Raw genomic sequence first — 12,043 nt, 5'->3', positions numbered from 1 at the left:
TAGAAATAGCTCCTTTGTTCCTCTTATAACGCTTATCCCATCCAAACCAACTGTACCGGATATGTTACGGCATTGTAGAACTTGTTTTCGGGGAACTCTTTTCATCGTCAAGGCGGGGCCATTTCCTGTACTTCTCAGTGTTCAGTTGAACACCAAGACTGCTAATACCAAAGAGAACATTCTTTTATGAATGAGGTCTGGACTTTACAAGTCCGATTTACACTTACATGAATCAAGACTTGCCCACGACGAAAAGCGGCAGTCGTATTTGTGTCCCCCGAATCGCCGCACGAAAACGAGTTATTCATATGCAAGGCCGTACTGTATCCGGTGCAGTGAGCGTGGATGGGATCAGAATTGTATCACGAACAGTTTTTTTCCTTGAGCCGTGACTTTTAAATGAGACTCATTTTAAACTGTCATACATCTGGTGTAATAAATCCCAAGGAAATAACGTTCCAAATAAGTTATATCTTCAGGTACATGTAAGATTTATAAGCAGCCGTCTGTCTCGCAGCGTTTGCTCGTAAACAACGAAACCACACCGCACGAATGCACATGGCGTTCGTATTCCTTTGTAGTAACATGTAACCACACAATAACAAATTACAGTTTGGCGTGACCCTTCTGATATAATCTATTTTCATCACCACAGGGTGATCGCTCCGTCCTCTCTTTGAACCTGAACCTACCCCTAATGTTTATATATCACTATGGTAACTGGTCATAGCAACGAGCTCTCCTGTTTGGAGATAAACCTACGCGGCCAAAATGATTAACTTCAAAATATGTTTTCATATTGATTTTACTAAAAAAAAGTTTCACCACCTAGTCCTATCTTGAAACATGGTGTTACTATGGGCCAATATTTTCTGACAGTGGTTACATTCAACGATCATATTCAGGTGTAACAACCTGTAATACCCCCTTTCCACTAGGACGGCGCTCTCGCCGCCCTCTCTCGGCGACCTAAAATTTGAAAGATCGCTCAACGAATTCTATCGCTCAACGAATTCTATAATCTTTTTACATTTTGTGTGTTTTGTGGTCTTCTCGGTCACACTTTTACGTTTTGTATGATATACCCAGTGTGAAAGCGAAGGTTACACATATCCTATTTTGGTCACATTTCCCGGCCGGCGGGGATGTTTTAAGAAACTAAGAATTAAAATGTATACCTATAGATATACACATATCATGCCCATGAATCTTATTTTGACATTTTATGTACTTTGATGCCTTTTAAATCATACTTTTCGCTCCCAAAAGCTGCCCGGTCGGGCCCCGGATTGGAAATGTGACCTAAGCCTTGATAACGCCTACAAAATCATTGCCCTCTTATTAATCATAGTGGCTATTGATATAATTCGTAACTTCAAAACATAACAATGACGATTATCTAACGCAAGTAGAATTATGATCATAGTATCATTCTTGAACACAAGTAGAAATATTATCATAACGTAGAAGCTGTATCACAGTAACTACACATTGTAGTCAAGGACTGGGTTGTTTTGATTTGTTTTGGGTTGGTCCATTCCGTTGGTAGGGGACCACGCTCGTATATAACGCGAAGCATTTGTGTTAGGTTTTCCATAAGACTTTAGGGTGAACAACAGTCGTCTGAAAGTTTCTCATAAGAACACGACGTAAGTAATTCCTTCAATCTATTTGAAATTTATAAAGCGGCACAGTCATTTTTTTTTAATTTTAGGTTTTTTAAAGTTGTCGCGAAAATTATCACAAAAAGTCGTCGAGACTTAAACCACCAATAAGAATAACAAATAGACACAATAGTTTCTTTATTCCAAGAACTAAAGCCTGCAACGATCTTTGTTCAATTAATTGCTGATCTTGTCAGATTCTAAGCTTTTATATGGTATGTTGTTCTATGCCGTTTGTAGTTTCAATTCATTGCAGCGTTTCATAAGGGAAAATTTACATTGTCAATGTAAAACATTCAATGTAAAATACAATTCAGTCTCACTGTTGCAATGTTGATTAAGCAATAAGTTTGAAATTTTGATAAGATTTTAACTTTTTTAGATGCCGAAGTCGCATTTCCTAGAAACAAACAAAATAGTTAAATGTTCACTTTCTATGCTATTCTTAGACATGCATATACCAATAAGTAACGCTAGTTCACCTTTATCCATAGGGTAACCTTTATCCGTTATTTTTAAGAATAATGTATTTAGGGATACCAAGTCGACAGATGGTGGTTTCAAACTGCAATATTTTGAAAACAGTACAATTTGAAACTACCGTCCATCAACTTTGATATCCCTGGATACCCTGTTTAGCAACACAACGGATATAGGTTACCCCACGGATAAAGGTGAACTAACGTTATATGTTTGGACTTGTTGACTGGTTAATCTGTTTGTTTGTTTGTTGCTCAATGGTTGGGGTGGGGACCAGTTTACTGTTTATTATGTGCTGTTGGTGTTATGTTTAATTGATGATTTTATTGGATCGTTGATTGGTTGGTTGGTTGAATGGTTAAATCGTTGTCTCAAAGTTACAAGTCTTTAAAATGTTGGAAACACTTTTGTCTTGATAGTTTACAAATTTACAAAGGAATGATTTTCAACGTTGTTATTGTTTATTCACATTTTTTTCTAATTTTTGAATGCCGCTGAAACACATACTTTTATTGTTGGAATAACTTTAGATTTCTAATTTCATTTAGGCACTTTATTTTTTTCAAATACTAAGCCATGTTGATTTGATCATATGGATGACATCCTCTGGGATCCCCAAAACTGATGCGAGGGTACGAATAAAAAAGTCCGCCCCCCCCCCAAAAAAAAGTTGCATTCATTATGAAATCTAAGTGCTTAGGAAGTTTAAACAAATGACTAAAAACACTGTCTGGTACGGTCTGAGACAGAGACAGAGACAAAAAACGGAAAACGGAAAGATAGGGAAAATAGGAGAGGTTGGAAATGTGACCAGGCCTAAGCAAACCCTTCGGTAACCGCTAAGCGCGTACTAAAAGTAAGGGCACTTAGGCAAAGGGATATTTTTGTCTTGCAAACATAGATAAACAGCGTTTTCAAAACACTATCTTAGATTAGTATAATTGCACACTATCGTTGGATGTAGAAATCACAAGAACAGTCCTGTACTGCAAAATATATATGTCAAGATCATTACACCTTTGATTGTATTTGATGTTTGATCCTGACTCTATCGAGATTACAGATTCAAGTTTGAAATCCAAAATTCTTTAGTAGTACGTTAAGAATTATTTTGCATTTTGCATTTCAATTTGACACATGAACTTTTTATCACTACCTGTGCAATAGTTGTAGATTGTAGAAATACTGGTCCTATTGCACTTAACCAATGTTACAGTACTTTTAGTCAATGTGATAGTTGGCACTAGTACTTTGTATTACTCCCTATACAATAGCTAGTTTTTAGATGATGAAAATACTTAGTTTTTGACAAATGTACTATTTGTTTTAAGCAAAAGGCTTTGAAAAAAATTTAGTTGTTTTGTAGTTTATAGCATAAGAACTCACTGTACTAGATGTTCAGAAAATAAAGAATCCTTTTAATTCCAGTCAAAAAACATGGGGACTAGTGTCTCAAAATCACCGGCTGCTCAACCAAGAAAAGCTGTTCCTCAAGCGGCTGTTCCTCAAGCGGCTGTTCCTCAAGCGGCTGTTCCTCAAGCGGCTGTTCCTCAAGCGGCTGTTCCTCAAGCGGCTGTTCCTTCAACAGTTGCTGTCCAGCCAGCTGTTATCAAAAGGCCCTCCACTTTGAAGGAGCTTGTCGATGATTGTAAAGTACCTAAAGGTAAGTGTTGGCGAACCCACATACATACGTACAGACTTTATTTGATCTTAATTCTCCTGGCACGAAGGAAAACCAAGGAAATAAGCTAAGAACGTTTAAGAAAAAAACGGAAAATTTAAGCATCTGCATGAAAGAGAAAAATACCTGGATATAACAAATTTTAGCTATCGCCGAGCCATGACCAACCTAAGGATCAGCGATCGCCCATTGGAAATTGAAGCTGGTAGATATAACCGAACTCCTCCTAATTTAGACTATGTATATTTTGCGATAAGAACCACATGTGTAGAAAACGAAATACACTTTGTCCTGCAGTGTTCAGCGTACAATGATCTGCGCAATACATTTGTTAATGCTACACTTGTAGATCAGAAATATGCACACCTAACGAAGGAAGATATGTTCAAATATCTTATGTCATCATCTAACCACGATATACTGGAAGATCTCTGTAAGTTCGTCTACACATGTTTTAAGAAGAGAGAAGAAGCATGTAAACTATAGTATATGTATAACTTTTCGTTTACTACCTTTTATATCAAACGAACTGCATTTAGCCCCAATTGGGCATGAATATGCAATAAACTTCATTGTCATTGTCATTATAAGAAACATTTTATTTCTGCGTTTAAAGGGGTACTAAACTCCAGAAGGTAGTGTTATTTTCCAGTAGATTATGTATCGATGAATACATAATCAGCCGATTTTTTGCATAATACCCCTTGTAGTGAATCACGCAACTTGTGTTTGTTAAACAATGTGACACTCACTAACCCTATGCAGACCCTACTCATATATTTTCTATACGTATAAGGGGTGGGTACCGGTACTGAAAATTCAGGGCCTGCAGGTCCGGTTCAGGTCAAAATGGTCAGGTCCAGGTCCGGACCTGAACCTGGACCTGATTCAGTATGTGAGAACTTGTGAATTGACGATACTGAAAACAATGGTCTATTTCGAAACAGTATCTGTTTTGTGACGTATTCGGCTCCCACTGGTGTTTTAAAATCCTACAAGGCACTGTCTTTGTGCGATTGACTGTAAAACTTGGTAGAAATGACTATAGGCTCTACTTCGCTCTTGCTATTTTCCCCGACCAGTAAGCCCCAAAATGTGTGAATGGCTCTTCATATAATCTGTTCATTTTCCAATTGGTCCAACATCCGGTCTACCGATTTTTTTTCAGGTCCGGTTTTTCTGAACTGGTCCAATAAGAAAACCCGGTTTTGTACCCGGTTTTGTACCAGTACACCCTTAATACTTCCTTCATCATGAAAAAAATCGGGACGATAAGCACACCAAGAAGGTCAATTGTTCACAAGATAAATTGTTTTTGTATCCTATGACGTTTGTCAGGCTATGTCATACACGTTTTATTCAGTATTTAGAGATACTGAATGCTTTTTTATGTACGCGGGACAAGTGGATGCATCTTTTAGCATCTAAATGTAATATCTATTGGAATATAACCCTCGCTTCTGGTGTTTTGGACTCCTTCGGCGGCAGTATACCATTTGTATAATGCAGATAAATCTTTTCGTGCTAAAGAAAAATTGTATTTTGATCAACAGAAATTTCTTGTCTTCGATTTATATAATTCCTCCATTATGTTACATTTTTTAAACTTTATATATCCGTATATCCGTACTCAAAATAAAGCGCTTACCAACAAGCTTTCGATCAGTCCTCTGATGCTTCTCAAGTTGAAATGACCCAAAGCCTAAGCACCTTTGACCCTTTGCTGACGTCACACTTCCAGTCCTGATGCGTGACTTAGACTTTCAGTCATTTCAACTTGAAAAGGATCAGAGAACTGATCGAAAGTTTGTTGGTAAGCGCTTTATTTTGAGTACGGATATCAAGTTCAAAATTGCAACATAATGTTGACTACCGTCACAGATGAACTTACATTTAAGTATAATTAATTCCTTTGTATTCTTCAGAGTTCATGCAAGATGGCGCTGAAGTGATCCTAACTCACACTGAGGATATGCCTGTGTCTGCTGAGGTCTACTGGTCCGCCTTTCGGGACTTCGTGGAACTGCAGCTTCACATGGAAGGGCACGAGAACCTGCGAGTCATCAGAGGTAAAGGTCAAATGGCCTTGCATTGTACAAACCCATTAAAGAAAGAACTATAATTTGAATAATAAACTGAAGCAGGTGAACACTGTCCCGTTAATATTCCGTTAATGTTTTTTTTTTTTTTTTTTTTCTATTTGCTTTTGGACAGACGAGGACGATGTGGCACTGCACTCAAGTTTTTGTAACTTATATTAACAATGCCACATACACGGTACAGACAGAAGGAAAGTCGTGTAAAGTGCCTTTCCCAAGGGCACAACGTCGGGGGCACGGTGGGAATCGAACTCAGGACCCATAGATTCCGAGCCGAAAGCTCTACCAGTTACGCCACGCCCGACGCCCGACGTTAACGTTCTGTCCGCTTCGAGTGCATCCAAGGTATATAAAATGTTTGGTAGCGAATGTGTTCCATTGCAAAGTTTCTTTATTTTCAGGTTATGGGGAGGTGGGCACGGTGGTCTCCTTCTACTACGACCCGACGGATCTTGCGGAGGGGCAGCGGGAGATGAAGCTGGTGAAGAAGGACGATTCCACTCGCACCTGGAGGGTCCAGGAGACGGAACCAAACCAGCTGTATAACAGATACGAGATGACAATAAAGGCATGATATAACTCGTTATCATATAGCCAGGCGCCACGGACCAATCAGAAGGCCTCATTCTATTTTGGTTATAACGTCGTAACACAAAGATTCCAGCCAGAACGGTGTGTATCGCTCCTTCTGATTGTTCAGAATCTGAATGGACAGCTGCGGAAATATGTTGTCGATGCTTCGCTCACTCGGTGGTTTCATTCGGTAGTTATAGCAAAGGACCAGGCGTTATCACACCATATTCACCTCGGAGCGGGTCATTAACCTTTAAATACATCATTATAAGTTTTGCTAGCAAAATGGCCATGGCCACAGCAAGTAAAGTTTATGAATGACATCCACTGCAGACTCCATAGCTAATGCACGAGGGCGAAAAAAATACATATAACATTTGAAGATTCTAAGGTATAAGAAACACGGTATCAGGACAGTTCGGCACATGGACACTTCGGCCCCAAGTCCAGGACACTTCGGCCCCAGGCCGAGGACATTTCGGCCCAGGCTCGGAGGACACTTCGGCCCCGCTAGTTCTTATGTGCGTGGGCATGCTATGCAGAGTACAAATTAATCGAAAAGCTAGTATGTGAAACGCAACGATAAAACACGACGAAACACGACCCACACAGCTCTGATCCCAGTTTAACCTTGTTTTTCTCCCCACCTACCTGATTGACTTTCAAGAAAGGCGTCACAGGAAAATATTGGCAATGATTTGAAATGTGGAGGATATGATGAAAGACTCCATGCTATATAATTATGCCCCGAAACTTGAGTTGTAACCTTATTTCTGGGTGAGACAGTCAACTTGTCGATCACCATTTGATAGTATAACTAATCTTAAAAGGATGAATTGTGAATGGCATGTGCCTCTAAAATAAATTAGACATGTATGACATTCTTGCCTTATCGATAAATCTTTTTTACTTTGTACCATGCAGGTTGAAGGAAGCACCACAGCCAAGGTAACCATATCAGTCCGCTTTGTGTCCGCCATCAAAGACCGGAAGGAGCGTCGTCGCGACATTGCTTACCACATGGTCAGTATTACTCATTACCTTCGCTAGAAGGTTATGTTTTCCGCAGCATTTGTGTGTGTGTGTGTGTATGTGTTTGTTTGTTTGTGTGTGTGTTTGTGTGTGTGTATGTGTGTGTGTGTGTGTGTGCGTGTTTGTGTGTGTTTGTTTGTGTTTGTGTGTGTTTGTGTGTGTTTGTGTTTGTGTGTGTTTGTGTGTGTGTGTGCGTGCGTGTGTTTGTGTGTGTTTGTGTGTTTGTGTGTGTTTGTGTTTGTGTGTGTGTGTGTGTGTGTGTGTGAGTATGTGCGCGCGCGCGCGCGCGCGTGTGTGTGTGTATGTAGTTGACCAGTTTAACTACAGAATACCTAGATGGATTGTCTTGACATTAGGTACTTGGGTAGGTCCTTGAGACAATTAGATTTGGGCTCCCTATAGCGGCCTGCGATGGTACCGCAGCGGAACTTGCTGGTTTGATTTCCTTCTGAAGTGTAGTGCTTAATCACATAACCTCACTTCTTTTAATGATTTTGACTTCTTCTCACTTATTTGTGATGGTGAAAATGTAGAAACAGATATGTTTTACTATAAAAGGTTTGTCTAAATTCATTAGGAATATGAACTTATCTGTGTTATTCAGGTAAATGAAATAAGGAAACATACGAGTCTAAAATTTTCACTCCTCTCTTTGTTGTACAAACTACATTCTACTTCAAACTGCTGTTTGTTGAAGAGGTTCATCAACCACGCATGATAACAGTTATTAGAATATTCTTCAATCAGTGACATTTTTGAACGACTTAAACACGCACCTTCAAATTTTCGATGTCTTCTATGGTAAATATTGTTCATTTGCGGAAAAAGAAAAAAAACGCCCTCAAGCGATCCACGGCCTGTCTGCAAGACGAACTAGAACGCTGGAATGCAGTCGGGTAGCCGGAAAGTTCAGACCGGGCTAAAGCCACGCAAGCACTAAAACGGACTATAAGTGTATTTCCAGATGTGGCGACAATTTTAGATTTCCCGGGGTCATCCAGGGCCATTGCACCAAAACGAGGCTAGGCAGTCTCCATTGTATAATTCTATAGTATAGGAGCTGCGACCTAGCGTGCACGTGTGCGTGTGCTCTTCTAAAAGTCAGATATACTCAAATCTTTCTAGTAGAAGTTTCTATTCTATCTACTTCGCAATAGTCTATGTGTTTGTGCTTTAACAGGTTCATCTTTTGGGAGCTCGCATCCGGGACATCCTGAACTTCGTTGTACGTGAGAAGGTCGGGGGAAAGCACCGGTTTGAACTGGATGTTGGCTGTTCTCGCGAGAAAATATGGGGCATTGTGGGAAACTGGAATGACGTCACATGGATACGCGAGGCTACGGGTGAGTTCCAGGGCATATAACAGTTATGGTAGCAGAAGCAGGACATGATTTTTTTTTGTATTTCAAATAATACCGCCATCTTTGTTTCTATTTAGGGTCAGACCACTGCAAATTAAGGGTCTACACAGGCCTCAAAATGGACAAAAAATCTGAATGTCTGCACCCTTTACTGGATCATCAATATGAAATTTCTCTTAAATTTTCCAAGAAAATGGCTTCTACAAGACTTAGTCTAAAATGGACAAAACCACTGTCCAGAAGAAAAAATAGACCCTGGTCTCAGGCGACCTTTACGATCCAATGTTATATAGAAGATACAGAATAAAGAGACTCTTTTTACACAACTATTGGTTTATTCCACACCGACGTTTCGGTGACCATCTGTCACCTTCTTCAGGGCAATTCTGACTGGTTCACATTGTACTGCAGGACAGGTGTCGCTGTTCACAGTTCAGATGCGGTCACAAAACGTTGAGTATTTACATATGTACAGACAGATTTATGCAAAATATTTACAATTTAAGAGTCTCTTTATTCAGTGATGTACCAACCTGATGAAACTATTCACGGAAGAAGATACAGAATATAAGAATATCATGCATATATGTATAACTAGACACATGGTTGGATTCAAGTATTCGTTCTGTTCGTTTTAGGCACCATTGTTAATGGTCTCCGTCGCACGATCTACTTCACAAAGGACCGTTCCCTGGAGGTTCGTCTGGCCTGGAGGGACTCCAGCGACTACCTGTTCGTGTATGAAGGAGACAACAGTCCGGACTTCCTACACTGCAAGTACTACAGGGGAAGGGTAAGGTCGCAGCCCACAGTATTTATCCGCGACCCCCGTGGTCTATTACGTAGGGGTAAAAAAGTAGTGCGGCCGAAATCTGGAAGCGCCTGTAAACACCGTAACGTGAAAGACAGCGGGGGATGAGCTTTGCTATATGGTAGTATAAGGAATCGACTTTCAGGTGGTATGTGTAAGGTTTTGATGTTTGTCTATTTGGTATATAAATGCGCGTGACCTTTACAGCTGCCTGCCCCTGTGAGTCGGCTGCAGTTCCGCATGACCCCAATTTTTTAAAAGAGGTCTTTAAAAATTCAAAACGACAACTTTTCTGTTTTTCAATTATTTTAGTAGGTTATTATTTTTTTTAGTAGGTTATACCCTTGACTTCAACATATTAGTTTGTCGTGCTTGAAAACTGCACCCTGCTATGATTTTATCAGCGTCGATGTCAGTCACCTTGTGGTCCTTAACTATAGAAAACCCATAGGCAGAAAACTGTGTTCTGCTACCGTAAGGAATGTTCACTGACCTCAATCCCTCTTCTGTCAGGGAATAAGGTCTCATTGATGTATTACTCCGAGTGGGCACCTAAAAGAGATCCGAGCCAAAAAAATAAACGGCTGCATGGACGCGTCTTTTCGGCGGTGAGAATTTCCCTTTTAGCTATCGGAACTGATGTCAAAAGTTAGCTTGGTGAAAGTTTGTTTGTATCTGATGAAATTAGCAGGTAAAGTTTGGCAGCCGCGCGCTAGGTCGGAGGTACACAGTCCTGGGTTCTGAGTGGTGCGGTTGACTGGTGGCAGCTAAAAAGTGCCTGCTGCGATGCTTGGCTAACTGCATTTTGTAATTGTCTTAAAAAAGACTATATATAGAGGTTGTTGGGAATTTTTTACATGATAAATTCTAAATGTGCTCAACAAAGATTGAATAATATCAATATATTTCAAGTAGCTTCATTATGGACGCTTCCATGTATAGCACGTATTATAACATAGAAGTCTATGGGAAGAAAAAAATGAGACCATAATCGTAACCAGTTACACACACACACGTGTAACAGGACCACGATGTATTCACACTGAGTCTCTCCAACCAAACTGACTCCCCGCGCCCCAGAGGGCTCAGTCCGCATGCGTGGACTGTTCCATTATAATTAGCGGGGGACCTAAATTATTCTAAGTAATCTAACAAGGACTGAATCATAAACAGATCTTAGCGCCTTTATATCGGTCATATCACAGACGAGAGGTGGCTGTATCATAACACTATAAACGTTTTGTATCTATTATGATACATAGTATTATCTCTCTCTGGCAGAGCACTTGAAGTAATGATACAAAGACCAAGACACAAATATAAGATATCTTACTAGCTGCATATAGTCATATCCATGGCATATTTAAGTTTACTCGTACAGTTCACATATATGGAAAAGGCCACGGAAATTGCACATTGTAACAAAGTTCAAAACAAAAAACATGGTATCGCAATGTTTTATTCCTGTATGTTTTAGTCCAAAAGTGCCACTTGTTTGGCAGTTATATGACTACAACACACGCACTACTACACACGCACCACAACACAGCAGCTTCAGTTATAGTTACTGTAGTATCACTACAAGATCACTGCATAACACAACAACTTTCAAGTGTCACCTGAATAAAATAAACAATATGATACGCATTTGATGCTGTCGACATGTCACAAGAATTCGTCTCCGTGAACGTGAACTTTTCTCACAGCTGCAGTTCTTCGCCGTGAACCCGAACAAGGTCAAGGTGGTGTACGACTGCTCCTTCCTGCCGGCTAAGGACGCCCCTGTGGAAGAGTTTAAGAAGTGGTTTGTCCCAGCTATCGGTAGCAGGATTGGGTGGCTTAAGGTAAGATTTCCTGTCTACTGTTTAATCTACGCTTTATACATTTATTTTTACCTTCGCGAAGAAGATTATGTTTTCAGCAGCGTTCGTGTGTACATGTGATAGGGCCTTCACACTGAAACCGAATTAGTAGGAATCAATCTTAACCAGCCGGAATGAAGTATTTGCAAAATTCGTGCCACATTCGGGGCCATTCGGGTGGGAATTCCAAATGGACCTTATCTCCCCTTCACACGAGAAGGAATGAGCCAAAATGTCGTCAGAATGAAAATTATTTTCTATTCCTGGGAATTCGTAGTGTATTTTAGAAAGTCTCACTGCATTCCAGATATTCTTTTGGCCACATTCTGGCAGGATTCGAAGTGGCTTTCTGTTTCGGTTCTCCATCGAATGAGATAAGAATGTTTCGAATAATGTTGGAATGCGGTCATACTGCAGTTAGAATAGTTAGAATACACTTAGAATCCACTTTGAATGCCATTCGGTATTTCTCCACTTCGA

At 40.1% G+C, this 12,043-nt stretch overlaps 1 protein-coding gene across 1 annotated transcript in view; it reads left to right on the top strand.

Moving 5' to 3' along the window:
- Window positions 1-12,043, top strand: part of LOC118406302 — a 72,959-nt gene that overhangs the window by 36,237 nt on the left and 24,679 nt on the right. The window contains exons 3-9 of the mRNA XM_035806235.1: window positions 3,573-3,807; window positions 5,751-5,894; window positions 6,326-6,492; window positions 7,422-7,520; window positions 8,710-8,872; window positions 9,529-9,683; window positions 11,408-11,545. Coding sequence (XP_035662128.1) covers window positions 3,582-3,807; window positions 5,751-5,894; window positions 6,326-6,492; window positions 7,422-7,520; window positions 8,710-8,872; window positions 9,529-9,683; window positions 11,408-11,545 — 1,092 coding nt within the window. The 5' untranslated portion in view covers window positions 3,573-3,581. The remainder of the gene's footprint in view (window positions 1-3,572; window positions 3,808-5,750; window positions 5,895-6,325; window positions 6,493-7,421; window positions 7,521-8,709; window positions 8,873-9,528; window positions 9,684-11,407; window positions 11,546-12,043) is intronic.

This window comes from Branchiostoma floridae, chromosome 19 (genome assembly GCF_000003815.2).
Source record: "Branchiostoma floridae strain S238N-H82 chromosome 19, Bfl_VNyyK, whole genome shotgun sequence".
In the NCBI taxonomy this organism is placed as follows: domain Eukaryota; kingdom Metazoa; phylum Chordata; class Leptocardii; order Amphioxiformes; family Branchiostomatidae; genus Branchiostoma; species Branchiostoma floridae.
This window is presented reverse-complemented; position numbering and strand designations above follow the sequence as displayed.